General features: G+C 44.0%; 1 protein-coding gene across 1 annotated transcript in view; it reads right to left on the minus strand.

Annotated features, from left to right (window-relative positions):
- LOC137433184 (CUB and sushi domain-containing protein 3-like) overlaps window positions 1-19,619 on the minus strand; it is a 1,533,363-nt gene that overhangs the window by 703,918 nt on the left and 809,826 nt on the right. Inside the window, exon 23 of the mRNA XM_078783994.1 lies at window positions 12,810-12,926. Within this exon, the coding sequence (XP_078640120.1) occupies window positions 12,810-12,926 (117 nt within the window). The remainder of the gene's footprint in view (window positions 1-12,809; window positions 12,927-19,619) is intronic.

A 19,619-nucleotide genomic window follows, 5' to 3' on the forward strand; every position in this document is an offset into this window, starting at 1 on the left:
AAATTCGTCCACACCTTTTAGAGATATCTTTTTCACAGACAGACTAACAAACAAACAAACAAACAAAGAAGAAGACGTCTCATGCAGAGCACGAGCCTGGCAAAATCAACCCCCTTCCTCCCCTCCCCAAAGGATGCCATTGATCCATCAAATTGTCCATTTCATCAAGATTAAAATTGACGATCTTGATCAAAGCTCGGGTTAATAGGATGAAAATTAACGTTTTTGACGTCTTTTTGAGACATATTTGAGAATTGTTTGGAATCTCCCACGATTATTTTCGAAGTTTCACCTTCAGTGTCCAAGCTGGCCTCCAAAGCCAGTCCCTGACTGGGCATCCTCCATTGTGCGGAGTCCTTCTTTGGCACACCTGAGCTCCTCACCACATACAAGGCTTTCATCTGTAGCTTGATGAAATACTGCTCTCCCCTCTGGGCTGGTGCTCCTGCCTCACACCTCGCTCGGCTTAACGCTGTTGAAACCAAAGTTTTCAGGATCATTGGAATCTCCCACAATGAAGCTGATTTTAAGGGACTATCACTCTCTCACCACAGGCAGGTTGGTGGTCTTTCTGTCTTCTACAGACTCCTCTCTGGCCTAGCTCCCCCAGCTCTGTCTGTGCTGTGTCCCCCAAATATTCCTGCAGGTCGCACAAGATCTGCCTGCAACCCTCTTCTGGTGAAACTGCCAAAATCAAGACTCTCTGCTCACCTTCACTCCTTCATTCCACTTTCCTCCCGCCTCTGGAACAAACTCCCTCCCTCTCTACAATCCCACTCTCCTCCCTCTAGGTCTTCAAAACAGCTGTTCACCACCATCTGTTATCTTCCCCCATCCAAAACCTTGATCTTTTCTACCCCCCCGTTAGTCCACCCCAAATGCACATCTTTCAATCTCCCACTTAATTCCTGAAATTCCTTGTAGTGTGAATTTGTTTTGTACCGTGTACCCCTTCCCTCCCCCCCCCCCCAAACCCACCCCCCACCCCAAGCCCTCTCCCTTCGAACAGATCTCCAGATGTCCCTGTTCTCTACTGTTGTGCTTGTTTGCTCCTCTCTCTCCCCCCATCTTGTCTCCTCCTCCCTTTATTGTTTTATGTGTCCATTTGTGATTTTTGTGTTTTATGTGCTTGCATGTGTTTAATGTGCTGGCTCTTAAACGAGCCTCGATCTTGTATACAAAAAAGTTGACCTTTGACCTTTTGACCTCAAAAATAGTTGGTTTCCCAATTCAGTGAGGCACTGTGCAAATGCTGTTAAATGTTCAAGTCTCTGACATCAATTCTTCCTGGGAATTCTTCCAAAGCAAACTGATCTCTCTCATGCACAGATTTATCCCATCTCGCCGTCAGTTGTCTTACCCTTCCTCCCGTCCATGGTACACTGAATCTTGTGGTGAGGCAGTTGCCCTGAAACAACTTGCCTTTGCCTCTTGGAAGGCTAATCCAACTGAAGACAATCTCAGTTCCTTCCACCAAGCTCGGAACAAGTGTGTGTCTACCCTCAGGAGTGCCAGGAAGCACTATCTCTCCTCACTCAAGAATGAACTCTCAAACCTGTCTCCTTCCTCCAAATCCTGGTGGCGTCTGGTCAAATCCGTTTCTGGTGTTTGTTCCCCCTCCATCCCCTCCCTTACCTCAAATGGCCACACAGTTGACATCGCACGTGACAAAGCCGAATGCCTCAACTCTGTGTTTGCCTCAAAATCCTTAGTCCCAAACCCATCTCTCTCTGTTCCCACACTTCCCAGTCGAACCCAACTGCTCCTGGACTCTGTGTCCTTCTCTCATGACAAGGTGGAGGAGTTTTTGTCAAACCTCGACTCTGATTCTGCAACTGGACCAGACGGCATCAGCCCACGGGTCCTAAAATCCTGCTCTGCCGCTCTATCTCGCCCTCTCTCTGTTCTTTTCACCCTATCTTTTGCTCAAGGTCATCTGCCAGCATCCTGGAAATCAGCAAACATTACCGCTTTACACAAAAAAGGTGCAAAAACAGATCCTTGCAACTACAGATCAATCAGCCTGCTCCCAATTATCAGCAAAGTCATGGAATCCATCATTGCTTCGGATATGAAATCTTTCCTCTTCTCCAATGGCTTGATCTCTGATCATCAATTTGGTTTCAGACCAGGTCACTCTACTCTGGACATGCTGCTTCTGCTGTCTCAACAATGGATGGAGGTCCTCAATGCCAAACAGGAAATCAGAGCTGTCTCCCTTGACATATCACGCGCCTTCGATACGGTCTGGCGCCCAGCTCTGCTCACCAAACTCTCCTCCTATGGTATCCATGGAAATCTCCATGCATGGTTTGCGGACTTCCTCTCTGGTCGTAGTCAACGTGTGGCCCTGAATGGATTTCTCTCATCTCCCCATCCTGTTCAGGCTGGAGTTCCCCAAGGCAGTGTGCTAGGCCCTGTGCTTTTTCTGGTCTTTATCAATGATCTCTCTGGAAAATCCTCTCTATCTCTTTGCTGATGACTCCACTCTCTGCCGCTCCATTCCTCTTCCCTCAGATCGGCAGTCTGCAGCCTCCTCACTCTCTGAAGACCTGGACAAAATCACAGACTGGTCAAACAAGTGGAACATGTCTTTCAATCCTGACAAATCTCACACTCTTACTATGTCTCTCCGAAAAGATCGACTGGACAACCCTCCCATCTACTTTCTCAACAATCCACTCCAAGAAGTTCTGTCGCTCAAGCTTTTGGGTCTCATTATCTGCCATGATCTTTCTTGGGAAAACCACATTTCCAAGCTGGCCTCCAAAGCCAGTCGCCGACTGGGCATCCTCCGTCGTGCGAAGTCCTTCCTAGGCACACCTGAGCTCCTCACCACATACAAGGCTTTCATCCGCAGCTCAATGGAATACTGTTCTCCCCTATGGGCTGGTGCTCCTGCCTCACACCTGGCTCGGCTTCACGCTGTTGAATCCAAAGCTTTCAGAATCATTGGAATCTCCCGCGATGAAGCTATCTCTGAGGGCCTTTCACTCACTCACCGCAGGCAGGTAGGTGGTCTTTCTGTCTTCTACCGACTCCTCTCCGGCCTTGCTCCCCCAGCTCTCTCTGTGCTCTGTCCCCCAAATATTCCTACAGGTCGCACAACATCTGCCAGCCACCCTCTGATGGTTAAACTGCCGAAATCTCGGCTCTCTGCTCACCTTCACTCTTTCATTCCTCTTTTCTCCTGCCTCTGGAACAAACTCCCTCACTCACTTCAATCACACTCCTCCCTCCAGGTCTTTAAAACAGCTGTTAACCACCATCTCTTATCTTCCCCCATCCAAAACCTTGATCTTTTCTACCCCCACTAATTCACCCCAGATCCACCTTGTTTGAAATTCCAACTTCTTTCCTGGAAGTCCTGGCAGTGTCCATATGTTTTATACCTCTCCCACCCCCACCCTTCCCATGCCTCCCCCCAAAGCCCTCTCCCTCCCACAGTTCTCCTGATGTCTCCATGTCTCTCGGTCCCTGCTCTCAAATGTTGTGTTTGTGTCCTTCCCCCTCTCTCCCCATCTTGTCTACCGCTCCCGATGTTATTTGTTTTATGTGTCTGTTTGTCTTTCTGTGTGATTAATGTTCGCTCTTTCACGAGCCTCGATCTTGTATACAAAAAAAAAGAAAAAAAAAAAAAGTCAATCAGATGAAAATTTATGTTTTTTCAGATGAAAATTGATGATTTTGGAAATTTGGCCTTGAGTTTACATTTGACCTTTTGACCTCAAAAATAGTTGGTTTTCCAATTTAGTAACTCGGTATACAAATGCTGTTCAATTTTCAAGTCAGTCGGATTAAAATGGCGATTTTAGAAATTTGACCTCCAGAACCTTTGACCTTTGACCTCAAAATCAATAGGCTTCTCAATTGTGACGGCCTCTTCAACTTGGTGAAGTTTCATGACGATCACTTTAGAATTGTGACCTGTAGGCCGGTGATAGACACAGAATAACAAACGCAACCGACAAAATATATTCGAAAAATCTTCGATTTTGCAAGTAACAAACAGACAGACAGATGGGTGAAAACAACCTCTGTCCACCTTCGGTGGCGGAAGTAAAAATGCAAAATAATTTAGGTATGCAGGGTAGGTATGCCAAATAATGTAGGGTAGGTATGCCAAAAAGTGTGTAAACAAGGTAGAAATGGTCACAATATATCATCATGTGAAACCAGCTGTACATCTATGTATCTAGCTTTGAATCTTGATTATTCCCTGTCGATTCCTGCCTCCATTTGCAATGATTGTTTGTGATAATTGTTTCCATTCATGAATTTAACAGTGAAATGTTAAAGAGTCAATGCACATGTACGTGTGTACACACACACACACACACACACACACACACACACACACACACACACACACACACCAATAAAATATATATATATAAATACTCTGACTGTTCAGGCGAATAGCACTCAAGCACTGTCTCTGCCAATGGTGTAGCCTGAAAGGCACCTTAATCAGCCAAATGTCATGTCGGTAGCAATGTCAAAGCCAAAGAGGAGCAAAGCCAATCCCTCCTCAGCTCTCTCGTAATGGCCATATATTGGCGCAACATGATGTGAAATGGATCCACATCAATTGTGCCTATGTATGAGAAATAAAATCATGTCCGACCACTTTTGATAAGATAGTATAGGTCAGAAAATGTCATATAATAAAATTTCTCAAATGCCATCGCATTTCCATACATGGGACATTTATAACGTTCCCCAATTTGAGATACTTACAACATTCCAATATGAAGCAGAGATTATTTCTATTTTACGATGCATGTACTGTATATATAAATAATAGGAAAAACATATTCTTCCTAATTAAGCAAAGTCATATATTGAAAAATAAGAATTTTTGTTTTTGAAGATTTGAATGATGTCTTGTTTTGGATGATTGTATTGGATGTTGGAAGAAGCATGCCTCCTCATGGAGACATGCCTCCTCCCCCCAAGCCCACTCCCTCCCACAGATCTTCCGATGTCCCTGTTCTCTGCTGTTGTACTTGTGTGTTGGAAGTTGTTTTGGATGAAGCCGATTGGATGTTGGAAAAAAAATTAGTGCCCCTCATATATATATTTTGATAAGATATATATATATGTACATACACACCCACACACACACACACCATAACACGCTCCTCCAGTCTGTCTGTCCATCCGTTCAGGGTAGGGCTTCAAAATCAAATCTCCACCATTGCTCAACATAGCTTTTCGGCCTCATCAGCCTCTTTTGTAAAGTTCACGCTTTCTGACTCCCTTACTGCTTTACCTCAACTCCAATTCAACATTGGATTTCATTTTTCGTAGTCGTTAAGATGGTATTGGTCTCGGTTGCAGCAAAAGGTGAGAAACATCGGACAAACATTGGTGTTTTATTGGCAAAAATGCATTGTAATAGCCGTTTTGAATGTGCCTGGTCGGATGGGATGTGGGAACAGGAAGAGAGGGGAAAGAGGGGAGAGGGAATGGAGTGGAGGGAGGGTACAGTTCCCTACTAGGGAATTCGTTATTTATTACCTCCTCCACAGAAGGTGGATGGAGGTTATGTTTTCACCCCTGTCTGTCTGTCTGTCTGTCTGTGAAGACATCTCAAAAAATTGTGGACGGATTCGGACAAAATTTGGCAGAGAGGTGGTGTATGTGACAAGGACGTTCGATTGGATTTTGGTGAAGATCCGGCTAGTAAAAAGTGATTCTTCACCATTTGGAGATAGGGACAAGGACTAATCGAGTCGATTTTGGTAAAGATCTGAATATGGATCGGATACGAGAGTTATTTAATTCTTAAGTGATTCTTCACCATTGAGAGATCGGGCGAAAAGCGATATATAACATGATATTTAAAACGTTATGTTCGAGTTATGACTAAACCTGATGGACGAGTTGGATAGGTGACAAGAACAAGCCGATTAGATTTTGGTTCAGGTCCGAATACAGATCCGGCCTATCCGTGGGATAGAAAACATAAACTGTTCAGCCTGGCAGACGTATGCGCTCTACCGAGTGCCGTTCTAGTTATTTATTGATCAATTCAACGATTATTTTATATATTTTTATAGATTAATTCAAAAACAAAAAATTGTAAGCTTTTTTTTTTTGGGAAGTTCTAGCAGTGTCCATGTGTTTTATTCCTTCCCTCCCCCCCCCTCCCCCCCACAATCCCCCTGCACCCCCCATGCCTTCCCATGCCTCCTCCCCCCAAGCCCACTCCCTCCCACAGATCTTCCGATGTCCCTGTTCTCTGCTGTTGTACTTGTGTGCTTCCCTCTCTCCCCCCATCTTATCTCCCGCTCCCTTTATTGTATGTTTTGTGTGTCCGTTTTTTTTTTTGTGATTGATGTTAGCTCCTACACAAGCCTCAATCTTGTATACAAAAAAAAAAGCAAAAAAAAAAAGCTGCAGCTTCAGATGAAACACAGCTGGTTTAGGTATGCCATTAGCCAATTGTTTAAGAATTTAATTATTTTATGATTTTTAAAAATTTTAATTGTGCAATTAATCAATCAATTATTGTACACGTCTCCCTCCCATTACCGTCTCTATGTGCTACATGATGGCATCGCCACCCCCAGCAATGCCACACACTGGAGTATATGTTATTTATTTATTTTGCATGGGGGCGGTGTACTTTAAATGTATCTGTACTTGTATTATACATTTTTAATGTAGGTCAATACATGCAACATGCAATCACAGTTTGTTTATTAACAGTGCGTTAGGAATTAAGATATGACCTCGGCTGAGTGGGGGAGAAGGGATGGAGTAAGGAGTTGGGAGGGCGAGGGGAGTGGAGGTGGGAGAGGGAGTTGGGGAGGGAGTTGGGAAGGGAGAGAGGAGTGGGGGAGGGAGTGGGGGTGGGGAGGGGAGTGGGAGGAGAGGAGGGGGAGGAGAGAGGGGAAGGACAGAGTAGAGTCCATGTATAGAGAGAGTTGCGACATGAAGAGTCTGAAAAAAATTGGTCACGTGGTCTGTGGACGCCATGTTGTTTCCTGTCCGATCTTCGCGTGTTTCTGGCCTTGCATTGAATACATACGAGGAACGCTCTATTTTATTGTCTGGCTTTGTTTGTTGTCTTTAATAATACTTAATAATGTGAGTATTGTCTTTAATACTCACACTCATTCTAATGACGCCAAATACTTAAGATCACACGCTGATAAGACTCTCCTTGTCTGTAATAGAACTCATATGCCATACGGGGTCAAAGCCTTTTGCAACTCAGTACCTGCCCTCTGGAACAAACTACCTATAACTATTCGGACCTCACACAACATAAAAACTTTCAAATCAAAACTCAAAACACATTTATTTCCAAAGCAAATTAATTGTATTTTTTTGAAAAGTAGCTTTAAGTCGTATTCGTCTAAGATTGTGTAATGTAAGTTGTAGTCTTCAAGATATGTTGTGAAGCGCTTTGTTCATTTCATGCTAAGGCGCTATATAAATACTGTTATTATTGTTATTATTATTATGTACATGTATGTAATTTGGAATAGTTTAGATGTACACCATACAACTAATTGTACATTGCTATGAAAAATGGGTATGTTTTACATGCATGCTCTTCCATTGCAAGTCTGGATTACAATTTCTGGGCCTTTTATATAATTACAATTTAATTGTGCATATGTATTTCTCCCGGTGCGCCGACATGAAAAGTTGAATTACTTTTTAATTTCATATTTAAAATCAACATTTCTGTCATTTGTCAAGATGGTTTTAAGGCAATCTTGTTATAATAATAGGAATTCATATCGCGTAAATTGCAGGAGCCTCTAAGCGCTTAGAAAAGAGAAGAAAGCCAACGAGATGAATATACAAATACAAATTATACAAGAAGAAAACCTAAGATATCATCAGATGTAGGCATTTTCAAATAAATGAGTCTTTAACAGAGATTTGAAAATGTTCACATTGTCGGCTTTGTGTGCATGCATGCTAGTCAAGAAAGTAAGACGCAAGAGAGCAAGGTAGTCCAGAAAATGATAGGCACTTCCTGTCCCCTCTTTCCCTTTTATTCCTTTTCCCCCTCTTCTCCCTCTCCTCCCCACATAAAACGACATTTCTGAACAAAGATTATTGCAATAAACAAAATCCGATTCTTATCGTGGACTAAGAGAAAATCATATCAAAAGCGAGGAGCCCGGTGCAAATCACAAATTACACAATGTAGGCACTCAAATTTTGTACTAGGTTACGCACAATGAAAACACACTAGCGGGCAGTGCACTAGTGCGTGGCGCAAACAATGGAAACAAAATGGCTTCTAATTCCGGGTCGTCATAACTCTCTCTATACAGGAACTCCAGGACAGAGGGGACAGGTTGGATTTGGGGAGAGGGGAAAGAAGTTTCCTTCTGTATCCATGCTGTCCACCCCCATTCCTCCCTACCGCATTGTTTGGCCAATTCTCCCTCTATTTTGTCTTTCAACTCCACTGTTGGTGTCTGCCATTCCTGCACACTCTCGCTACTGTTATTTTGTCCTGTTGTATCCTGATCTGTTTGGTTTTCTATCTCTTCCATGAGCCTCGACTCTGTGTACAAAAAATGTCATGGGATGGCAACCATTTGGCAGGCTTGAAGGGCCGAATGGTATCTTTCTGTGTTGATGTTCCTTGGAAGGGAAGTCATCTATTATGTTGTGAACCATGGTGTCTGCCCATGCATTCGTCTGTCTCCCGTTTGTGGCAATCGTTGGCCGCACTGTGATTGAAAAGCTCAATATTCACTTCTGAAATGATGGAAGAATAGGCATGAATAATGTTAATGCCAAATTTTGTTTTGCAACCAGGAAATTTTGCCCTTTTTGTTTATAGAAAAACAAACAAATCCAACCTCCGCGACCCGATGTTGCCCCACCATTTTGTGGTGGGCGAGATAGTGTACCTCAGAGCATTGATTCTAAGCTAAACCAACAGTGCAACACAATTGACCTTTTTAAAGTCCACAAAATATTATTTAAATTGACAGATCAACTTTAACTTATCCCCAACGCCTGGTGTTGGCTTCGTGGTTAGGGTGCCGGCTTGGGATCTTCGGATCGTGAGTTCGAATCCTGGTCGATCGCTGAATTAACGCCGGGGGGGTTGACTCAGCCTGTCATCCTTCCGAGGTCGGCAAATTGAGTACCAGCTTGCTGGGATGAATGATCCCGGTGTGTACCCTGATTTAGAATAGGTACACCGTATCCCCGCGCATCGTAAGAGGTGACTAAGGGTTGGCGTCAGGAAGGGCATCCGGCCATGAAAAAAAACATTGCCTCAAACAGGGAACCATGATTGTCATGGGGCCCGCAAGGCTAACCCCCGCTCTAGCGGCGAAAAATGGCCTTAAAACAATCATTCATTCATTAAACTTTAACTTAGCCCGTCACTGGGGACGGATACTTTTGCGAGCTTTGCCTGTCTTTGGGAAGGATACTCTTCCTAGAATAACTACAGACTTGGCATTTAATATGGAATATTTTTTTGTGGGGGTGAACTTACTTTTCAAGATGACTTAGAACCAAAAGTTCATTGGAATTATGTTGAAATTATTCTAGATTTTGTTAATGTGACTTTTAAAAGAAACAAAAACCACATTTGACATTTCGAAGCAAATAAATTGATCCTTGAAAGTGATGTAAACTGATATCGAACTCAATTCACACAGTACTGTGTTAAACTTCTGTGCGTTTTCCAGAAGTATCTCTTTATTTTGCACATCAGCCAAAAAAATTTTTTAACAAAAACAAAAGTTAAATTACGACTGGGATTACGGACAGTAAAATTACAGTTCAGTACTTCGTGTAACCCCCACGAGCATTCAGGAGAGCACATACACGTTGAGGCATGCTGTTCACGAGATTTGCCAAGGTTTGGACAGAAATCGCTTGCCATGCAGTTACAATAGCCTGCTGCAATTCACGCACAGAGGCAGGCTGCTGGTCCAAGTTGTCGATTTGACGCGTTAATTCTGCCCACAAGTTCTCAATCGGATTCATATCCGGGGACATGGCAGGCCACTCCATATGCTCTACACCATGGTCAGCAAGAAAGTGTTGGATCATGCGAGCACGATGAGGCCGTGCATTGTCATCTTGGAAGACAAATTTTCCTCGAAAGGCTGCACGAACAAATGGAAGCAATGTTTATTCAAGAATGGCCCTGTGCTTGAACTGGTTCAGGTTTCCATTCAGAACAACCAGGTCAGTTTTGCCCCCTGCATGAAAAGCAGCCCAAACGGTCATCCCACCACCTCCAGCTTGGACTCTTGGCACTATACAATCTTTGTTGTAGGCTTCATGCACTTGTCTACGCACTCGGACACGGCCATCTTGACGATAGACCAGAAATCTAGACTCGTCACTGAAGGTCATGTGATTCCAGTGTCCTGGCTGCCATTGACGGTGCTCTCTGGCCCACTGCAATCAGCGCTGGTGGTGTTGTCTGGTCAGACGTGGCTTTCTCAGGGAACGCCTGGCACGATAGCCTGCTTGAACTAGTCGTTGGTTGACTAGCCTTCTGGATACAGGCACATTTGTCAGTTGCTGCCACTCAGCCCTAAGCCGATTAGCTGACTTGGTACGGCTATTGCGGACTAACCGGTGCAGCTGGCGATCATCCCTCCTTGTGGTTCTGCGGGGACGTCCTGGCCTCGGTATTGGAGTAGGGATACCCCTCTGAGCATTTCGTTTCAGGATCTTTGACACCTGACCTTGAGTGATGCCATACTGCCGAGCAATAGCACGCTGTTTAATGCCGGAATTTCGTAAAGCCACCACTAAATGACAAACAGCATTGTCGAGTTGACAGACCATCTCCAGGGGAAGCGGCAATAACTTTTGTAGACATGCAGCAGTTGTTTTCCACTAATACAGAACGCAACAACCCTTATATACCCGATTGTGAAGCCAATCGTCAAATGTAGCTGTCCGTACATTTTGTCACGCCACCTGTGATATAATCCTGTTATTGACTTCTTGCTGCGACAGACAATCAGTGACATGGTTCTTTTAACAAAGAAATCACCGAAGCGTAAAAGAAACTCACCAGATTGATATACCGAGTTCAGAAAGTAAACCCAAGTCAAGAAGAAAAAAAATCCATATTAAATGCCAAGTCTGTATATAAGTATACTTACAGTCTGGCATCCCGCCTTGCTCTCCAAACTCTCTCCTAATGGCATCCAAGGCCAACTCCACTATTGGGTTGTTGACTTCCTCTGCTCTCATAGCAAATATGTGGCTCTCAATTGTTGATGAAGATCAGGAAGAAGATGGGACTTGGAACACTTTCATCTCCTTTCCATGTCAAGGCTGAAGTTAAATTACGACTGGGATTACGGACAGTAAAATTACAGTTCAGTACTTCGTGTAACCCCCACGAGCATTCAGGAGAGCACGTACACACAAGGCAGTGTTCCAGGCCCCATCGCATTTCTGATATTGATCAACGATCGCTCTGACTCTCAAGAAAATCCTCTTTATCTAGTTGGTGATGACTTCACTCTCTGCCGTGAAATCTCTCATCTTTCAGATCGGCAGGCAGCAGCCTCTCTCCTTCTCTTCAGACCTTGAAAAATCACGAGCTGGTAAAACACTTTGAATATGTATTTCAATCCTGACAAATCTCAAACTCTCACTCTTTCTGAAAGGACCATCTGACAAACCCTTATATCTACTTTATTAACAATCTTCTTGAGGAGATTCAGTGATTCAATCTCCTGGGTCTCACTATCACCAATGATCCTTCTTGGACAATCCACATTTCAAAGTTGGCTTCCAAAGCCTTCGGTGATGGAGGTGAAAATGCAAACTTCTAGCTTTCATGTTCTTGTTTCCTCAGCAAAATGAAAATACAAATGTTTGTCCTTTTGCATTCTATGGTTAGACATAATAATGCTCAAAAGTGAGTTTTCATCAAAAATATAGAGTTTTTAACACAGTGCATTTCAAGGAAAAAACACGAGTGGGAACTCATGACCTATTTTGATTTAGCTCTAGCCTGCTTTAGATGCATTCCACATGGGACACAAATTTATCAGAGCATATCACATCACATCGAAAAGAAATTCCAATTGCATTTGGAGAATGCTGTAAAAATCTGATTAGTTACACGTGTTCACAATAAAACCAACCGAGTGGCCATCACATGGCCAGTGAAGTTGACAACTGCATGCAAAAATCATCCTTCCTCAAGCAGGTAAAACATTCAACAAGAAAATGGTCTTATGATCATGTTGAATGAAATTTTAACTAAATGTCATTCCGTACAACAACTCGAGTGGAGAAAAGTCATAAACATTAGACTGAACAATAAGGGCAGGTACGTGGAAGACAAGGACAAGTATGAGATGAAGACAGTGTTACCTTTGACAGTTGTTACCATATTTGAATGCAATCAAACAGAACTCAACGAAACACCATAAAATCATGTGCAGATCATCAAGTTGGAATGGGTTCAATGTCAAGTGACCACATAGAACAGAAGCCAATGCTACCTCAGACATGATTGTAAAAATATAAAGATGAAAAGAGCAGAAAATGAAAAGATAAACTAATTTTCCTCCTTATTTCATGACAGTAATCATCTTACGCTACGAATATGTACTTCATATGTGACAAGGACATGTGACCCAAATTAAGAACTGAGAAATCGTGATGCAAGTGCTTAGCAATGTAAAAATTGGCAAAAACATGTTCACATAAAATGTCTACTGTCTGGTGATTGAAAACTAAAAAACAGAAGCAATAAATTAATATAAATTAAGAATTAATACCGATACACAAATAAATAAGGCAATTTATCCTCGGCTGCTCACCCTTGCCATAGGAAACCTCCACAGTCCAAGTGCAGTTCAGGAAGTTTGGATAGGAGTCTGGGAATCCGGGTGACAGGATGACCCCACTGCTTGCTTGGTGGTAACCTCCACATGGTGCTGTCAGGCATAAAACATTCATTTCGATAACTACTTCACCGATGGAGAACAACTTATCTTTCACAATCGGAGGACTCTCAAAAGAAACATAAAAAGCTGAAAAAGACCGTTAAGCCGAATGGACCACAGAACATATGTTTGTCACAACATGAGTCTACTACATTTATTTTTTTTGTATACAAGATCGAGGCTCGTAAAAGAGCGAACATTAATCACACAAAAAGTCAAACCGACACATAAAACACAAAATAAGGGGAGCGGTAGACAAGATGGGGAGAGAGGCGGAACGACACAAACACAACATTTGAGAGCAGGGCCATCGAGAGAACTGAGGGAGGGAGAGGGCTTGGGGGGAGGTGGGAGAGGTATAAAACATATGGACACTGCAAGGACTTCCAGGAAAGAAGTTGGAATTAAAAAAAAGTGTATCTGGGGTGAATTAGCGGGGGTAGAAAAGATCAAGGTTTTGGATGGGGGAAGATAAGAGATGTTGGTGAACAGCTGTTTTAAAGACCTGGAGGGAGTAGTGGGATTGAAGGGAATGGGGGAGTTTGCTCCACAGGTGGGAGAAAAGGGGAATGAAAGAGTGAAGGTGAGCAGAGAGCCTAGATTTTGGCAGTTTAACCATAAGAGGGCTGCTGGCAGGTCTTGTGCAACCTGGAGGAATATTAGGGGGACAGAGCACAGAGAGAGCTGGGGGAGCAAGGCCGGAAAGGAGTCGGTAGAAGACAGAAAGACCACCAACCTGCCTGCGGTGAGTGTGTGAGAGGCCCTCGGAGTTAGCTTCATCGCAGGAGATTCCAATGATTCTGAAAGCTTTGGTTTCAACAGCGTGAAGCCGAGCTAGGTGTGAGGCAGGAGCACCGGCCCAGAGGGGGGAACAGTATTCCATTGAGCTGCGGATGAAAGCCTTGTCATGTGGTGAGGAGCTCAGGTGTGCCAAGGAAGGACTTCGCAAGATGGAGGATGCCCAGTCGGTGACTGGCTTTGGCGGCCAGCTTGGAAATGTGGTTTTCCCAAGAAAGATCATGGCAGATAGTGAGACCCAAAAGCTTGAGCGACAGAACCTCTTGGAGAGGATTGTTGAGGAAGTAGATGGGAGGGTTTTCCAGTCAGTCTTTTCAGGGCCACATGTTGACTCCGACCAGAGAGGAAGTCCGCAAACCCATGCATGGAGATTTCCATGGATACCATACGAGGAGAGTTTGGTGAGCAGAGCTGGGTGCCAGACCGTGTCGAAAGCAGGTGATATGTCAAGGGAGTCAAGGGAGATATGCATGTAATCAAATCGTGGTTTAGAGGCCAATAAACAAAAATCGATGGATTACACGTGACTCTTTAACTTGTTGTTTTGAGTTGGCAATGTTTCAAAAGAGTATCTCAAGAGATGTGTTCTCAGCCCATTTATCAGTGCGATGGTAAATCAATACGTGAATAGGTTAACATGTAAATGTACACTGTAGTGTGTGTGTGTGTGTGTGTGTGTGTGTGTGTGTGTGTGTGTGTGTGTGTGTGTGTGTGTGTGTGTATAGATATAGTCACGTGAAAAAGTAAGTACACCCCATGTAAAGTTTTGACTTTTTCGACATATTTCAACATACAGCTATTTGATCTTCATTTCAACAATATTGACAGATAAAGGTGATATAATATAACAAATATCATGAAACATTTACATTTTGTAGTCCATTGTATAATTTAAATAAACATAAATGCAAATTTCGCATGTGGAAAAAGTAAGTACACCCTTGGCTCTAATAGGTGGTATTGCCCCCTTTGGCAGAAACAACCTCAAGTAGGCGTTTCTTATAACTGTCCACCAGTCTCTGACATCGACTGGGAGAAATTTTTGCCCACTCCTCCGTGCAGAATTATTTCAGCTGTGCGATGTTTGAGGGGTTTCTTGCATAGACAGCTTGTTTCAAATCCCCCCACAACATCTCAATGGGATTTAGATCCGGGCTTTGACTTGGCCATTCCAGAAGCCTCCATTTCTTTCTTTTCAGCCATTCCTTGGTGGATTTACTGGTATGTTTAGGGTCATTGTCATGTTGCAAGGTCCACCTTCGCTTGAGCTTCAACTTTCCGACAGATGGCCTCACATTATCCTCAAGCACACTCTGGTACAATGAAGAATTCAGAGTGGATTCTATGATGGTGAGTTGCCCAGGCGCTGATGCAGCAAAGCTGCCCCAAACCATAATATTTCCACCACCATGCTTTACAGTTGGTATCAGGTTCTTGTCGTCAAATGCTGCCTTTGGTTTTCGCCAAACATGTCTTCTGGTACTGTGGCCAAATAGCTCTACCTTTGACTCATCTGTCTAGAGCACATTGTTCCAGAAGTGCTGGTATTTGCCGAGGTGTTCATTGGCAAACTTTAGTCTTGCCCTGATGTTCTTTCTGGACAGCAAAGGTTTCCTCCTGGCACACCTCCCATGTAGATCAAATTTGTGCAGCCTCTTTCTAATGGTGGACTCGTGCACTTTGACATCAACAGTGGCAAGAGCTACCTGTAGGTCCGTGATGACATTCTGGAGTTCTTAGAGACTTCTTTCAGCATCTTGCGGTCTGCTCTCGGGCTGAACTTGCTGGGGCGGCCTGGCCTGAACAAGTTGGCAGTTGTTTCGAATCTTCTCCACTTGTAGATGATCTTCCGGACAGTCGAATGATTGATTTCAAATTGTTTGGAGATCTTTTTAAATCCCTTCCCAGACTCGTCGGCATCTTTTACCTTCTTTCTGAAGGCCTCAGAGAGCTCTTTTGATCTAGGCGTGGTGACGCCGCACACTTCAACAACAAAGAGCAAACCAAACGAAATGTCTGAGGTTTAAATAAGACACGTTCCTCCAAGATCCTCTCTAACGATGTTCTAATCACTTGCACCTGAGCTGGTGCACCTGATTCTAATTTTAGGTATTTGAAGTAGTGATAAATGTAGGGGTGTACTTACTTTTTCCACATGCGAAATTTGCATTTATGTTTATTTAAATTATACAATGGACTACAAAATGTAAATGTTTCATGATATTTGTTGTATTATATAACCTTTATCTGTCAATATTGTTGAAATGAAGATCAAATAGCTCTATGTTGAAATATGTTGAAAAAGTCAAAACTTTACATGGGGTGTACTTACTTTTTCAGGTGATTGTAAGTTCGTCATCCTCCTTTCCCTCGCATGCAAAGGATACCGTCATTTTTGGATTGAACGCCTTGGAGTGAAGCTCGTTTGGTCATCCATGTCACCCTGCGGTGTTCACTACAGGGTAGTCACACGACAATATATTGTTGCGGTTTTGAGAATAAAGGCAAACCCCCCTTTTAGTTAGTTGCACACAACATGCAGCCTCGCTTAGTTCAGTTATTTCTTATTCAATGTTAAGTATCGTCTCCTTTCCTGTGTTAGTATGCGTTGAGGCAGGTAAGTAAGTGTAGGCCTCATTGGGCTGGAATGCCATGTGCTAGGGCCTGGAACAAGTCTAGGAGGCCCGAGGGAGGAGCTAAAGGGGAGTGGCCGGTAAGTGGCAAGCAGCCCATAGGAGCTAAAGGGGAGTGGCCAGCAATGGCGGCCAGGGGAGGTGCTTGGAACATTCTGGTGGGACTCAGGGGGGGGGCTATAAAACCCCGCCCCGGGCCCCCGAACTCTCTCTCCGTGGCCAAGCTCCCAGCACTGTCTCTGTCTCTGAGCTCTCGAGGTCGAAGCACGAACTCTCCCTGCCCCTGAACGAAAGAAGCTCTCATCGCTCTCTCTGTAGTCTGCATTCTGCCCCTGCTCTGAGCTGCCCCTGTTATAAGCGCTCTCGCAGGACGATCTCTCCCGGGGCCCGAGACTCCAACGATCTCCCTGCCTGGGATCCCTGCACATGCGCGTTTGCCTCGCTAACATCGGGACACGCCAGGCGGATTCCCTCCCATGCGTGCACGACTGGAGGCCGACGTCCATGCCGCGAACATCCTCAAGGGAACGCCCAACGAGCTATCCGGGGCGAACTGCACAAACGACCGCGCTTGAGCGCATTCTCTTCTCTTCCTTCCTTTCCCCGCATGAGTGAGAGCGCCCTTGTCTGGGAAATCAAGTTAAGGATGGTTAAGTTTCTACCCTGTGTCTATTTGCCCTGATCATTGTACAAATTATAATAAACCTGTGTTATTTTTCTTCCATTTGGCCGTTCATGTCTTTTCCCAATTGGCCTCGCATTGTACGAGATAAAACCGCTCGATCGGGTCAATAATAATTAACGGCACGAGTTACGTGACACGCAAACGGATCGGGCGTATCAGACCAGCGTATCTCGTGTGGGGTTCAGCCCCCGTCCTTGGGGCGGCGTGTGTATCGAAGGTACTTGGGTACTTGACCAGAGACCCTTCCGCATGCTCGCTACGGGGTTGGCGGCTGGAATTGCTTAACAATCCACCCCACCACGAGTGCAAAGTAGGGAGCGGCCTCGTGGACTCAAAGCTCGAGGGGGAGAAGGGTTTAACCCCCCTTAGTACGTCGACGGGCTCGAGATCCGCAACAATATATATGGCTCTACTAGCCAAAGAAAGCTGCATGAAGCAACAATGAAAACAACCCAAGGTAAGCCATTTGCTGTTTCAAACTTTGCCTGAGTTCATCTCCAGCTACAGACATTCACACATCATACATACACAAGAATCCCCATAAGCTGTCAGACCAGTTTCATCACTTATTGGTGAATCATCAGCAACAGCGTAGACAGAAACACATACCCTCGAGGATTCCAAGCATGTACCACGTGCAAAGCCAATAGCAGTCAACATGTAAACAAGAGGGAGAATTGCTTAGCAATACATGTCCCCTTCCGGTCCCAATGAATGTTCTTGTTTCAAGCAAAAAGGGCATAAATCCGTGAAAAATTGGCGAAACGCCCCAAAACTCAAACTTGTTCTGTAACTTATCATAATAAAGCTAGGTACCAAGTTTCAGTTGAAAATGTTAAAGGGTATGGGAAAACGTCCAGAAAATCATAGATGGGACAGACAGACAGAGCGAGAGCAAACCAATATTCCTCTCCAGGTCGGGGACTAATAAGACTCAATCACATCTCTCACCCGGAATAGGAGGGAATAGCCAATCAGCTCTCATCCAATCAATTACCGCAAGTGGATATAATTATCAAATAAATTAGCCCCTCCCATGCTCTTCTTGCCAAATAAATCTGTATAAAGCAACCATGAAAAGCTACACAAGGTAAGCCCTTTGCAGTTTCAAACCCTACCCAGGCTCCTCTACAGCTGCAGACATTCAAAAATAGTACACACATGAGAATCCCAGTGCTACACACCTGCTAGCGGTCCCAAATTACTGGCCATTTTGGGGATTTTTTAAGAGTGAATTTCTAAATCCACCTTAAAGATCAAATACAGTTTGAGATGTAATAATGTTAATTTTGTAGTACAATACCAGTTAAATGTTCTATTGTTCTATCATCATGGTTTATTCAATCAGGTGAGAGGAAACCTTTGCGAATTAAACATTTCTCACTTATAGACAAACATTGTGCATGGAAGAAGTTTCGGGAACTGAGTGGCGTGCTGATGAGGTGGGGAGTGTCGTTGAAGCTGAAGGGAAAGGTGTATGCTGCATGTGTGAGAAGTGTTATGATTTATGGGAGCGAAACATGGGTAATGAACGTAGAGCAGCAACGAAGGCTGGAAAGGGTGGAAATGCGAATGGTTCGGTGGATGTGTGGAGTATCGTTGAGAGAGAGGAAGACAAATGATGAATTGGGAAAGATGATGGGAATGGAGCCTGTGATGGATGCTTGGAAGAGAAACAGTTTGAGATGGTTTGGTCATGTGTTGAGGAAGGATGAAAGTGACTGGTTGAGAAGAGTGATGGAAATGAATGTAGAAGGAAGTAGAGGACGGGGAAGACCGAGAAAGACTTGGCTAAAGATGGTGGAAGAAGAAATGCGGGCAAGGGGGTTAACAAGGGGAGATGCGGAAAATAGGGCAAAATGGAGAAGATTGTCATGGGGACCGCAAGGCTAACCCGCGCTCTAGCAAGGAAAATGGCCTTAAAATGCATGTTGTTGTTGTTGTACTTATAGACAAACATCAAATGTCAACAAGAATGGCTTATGGTCCGTTGGATAATGTGTCACAGATGTAAAAGAGAATATAGGTGATAAAAAGACCAATGATCATGGTGGGGTGTGTCTTTTTAAGGGTTACTTTTAAACTTTTGGATAAAGTGGATCGCGCTGCCTTGATTGTGCCATCTTCTTCACATCCTGTCTGAGGTTGATTCCCCCAATTGCAGTCTTTCATTGTATTTTTACAGCTTGATAGCAAATCCACACTCCTTGATGGAAAAGCCGTTGGGTAGAACTACACCCGTGGCAGGTCCATGGCCCACCCAGGCAGCAATTTCAGGAATTGGTCTAATCCACTTGTCACAATGCCCAAAGTGTTTAAACATTTATCAAGACGATACAATACTCCATCCGACAGTCACATCTCTTTATAGTCACTGGAATATAAGACCCGTCACAGGCAGGTGCACACAATGAGACACGCTGAGACCGAGCTCCTACAATAGTCATTTCTAGTTGTAAACACAAGCTTGTTCTCGGTTGTGCAATGTCTCGACTGAATAATGTGAAATAAAAATCAGAAGTTTCACTCACACTGAGTTTCACTACCTCACTGGTGCCACATTAGGGT

Source organism: Myxine glutinosa, chromosome 8 (genome assembly GCF_964187855.1).
Source record: "Myxine glutinosa chromosome 8, kmMyxGlut1.1, whole genome shotgun sequence".
Classification (NCBI taxonomy): Eukaryota; Metazoa; Chordata; class Myxini; order Myxiniformes; family Myxinidae; genus Myxine; species Myxine glutinosa.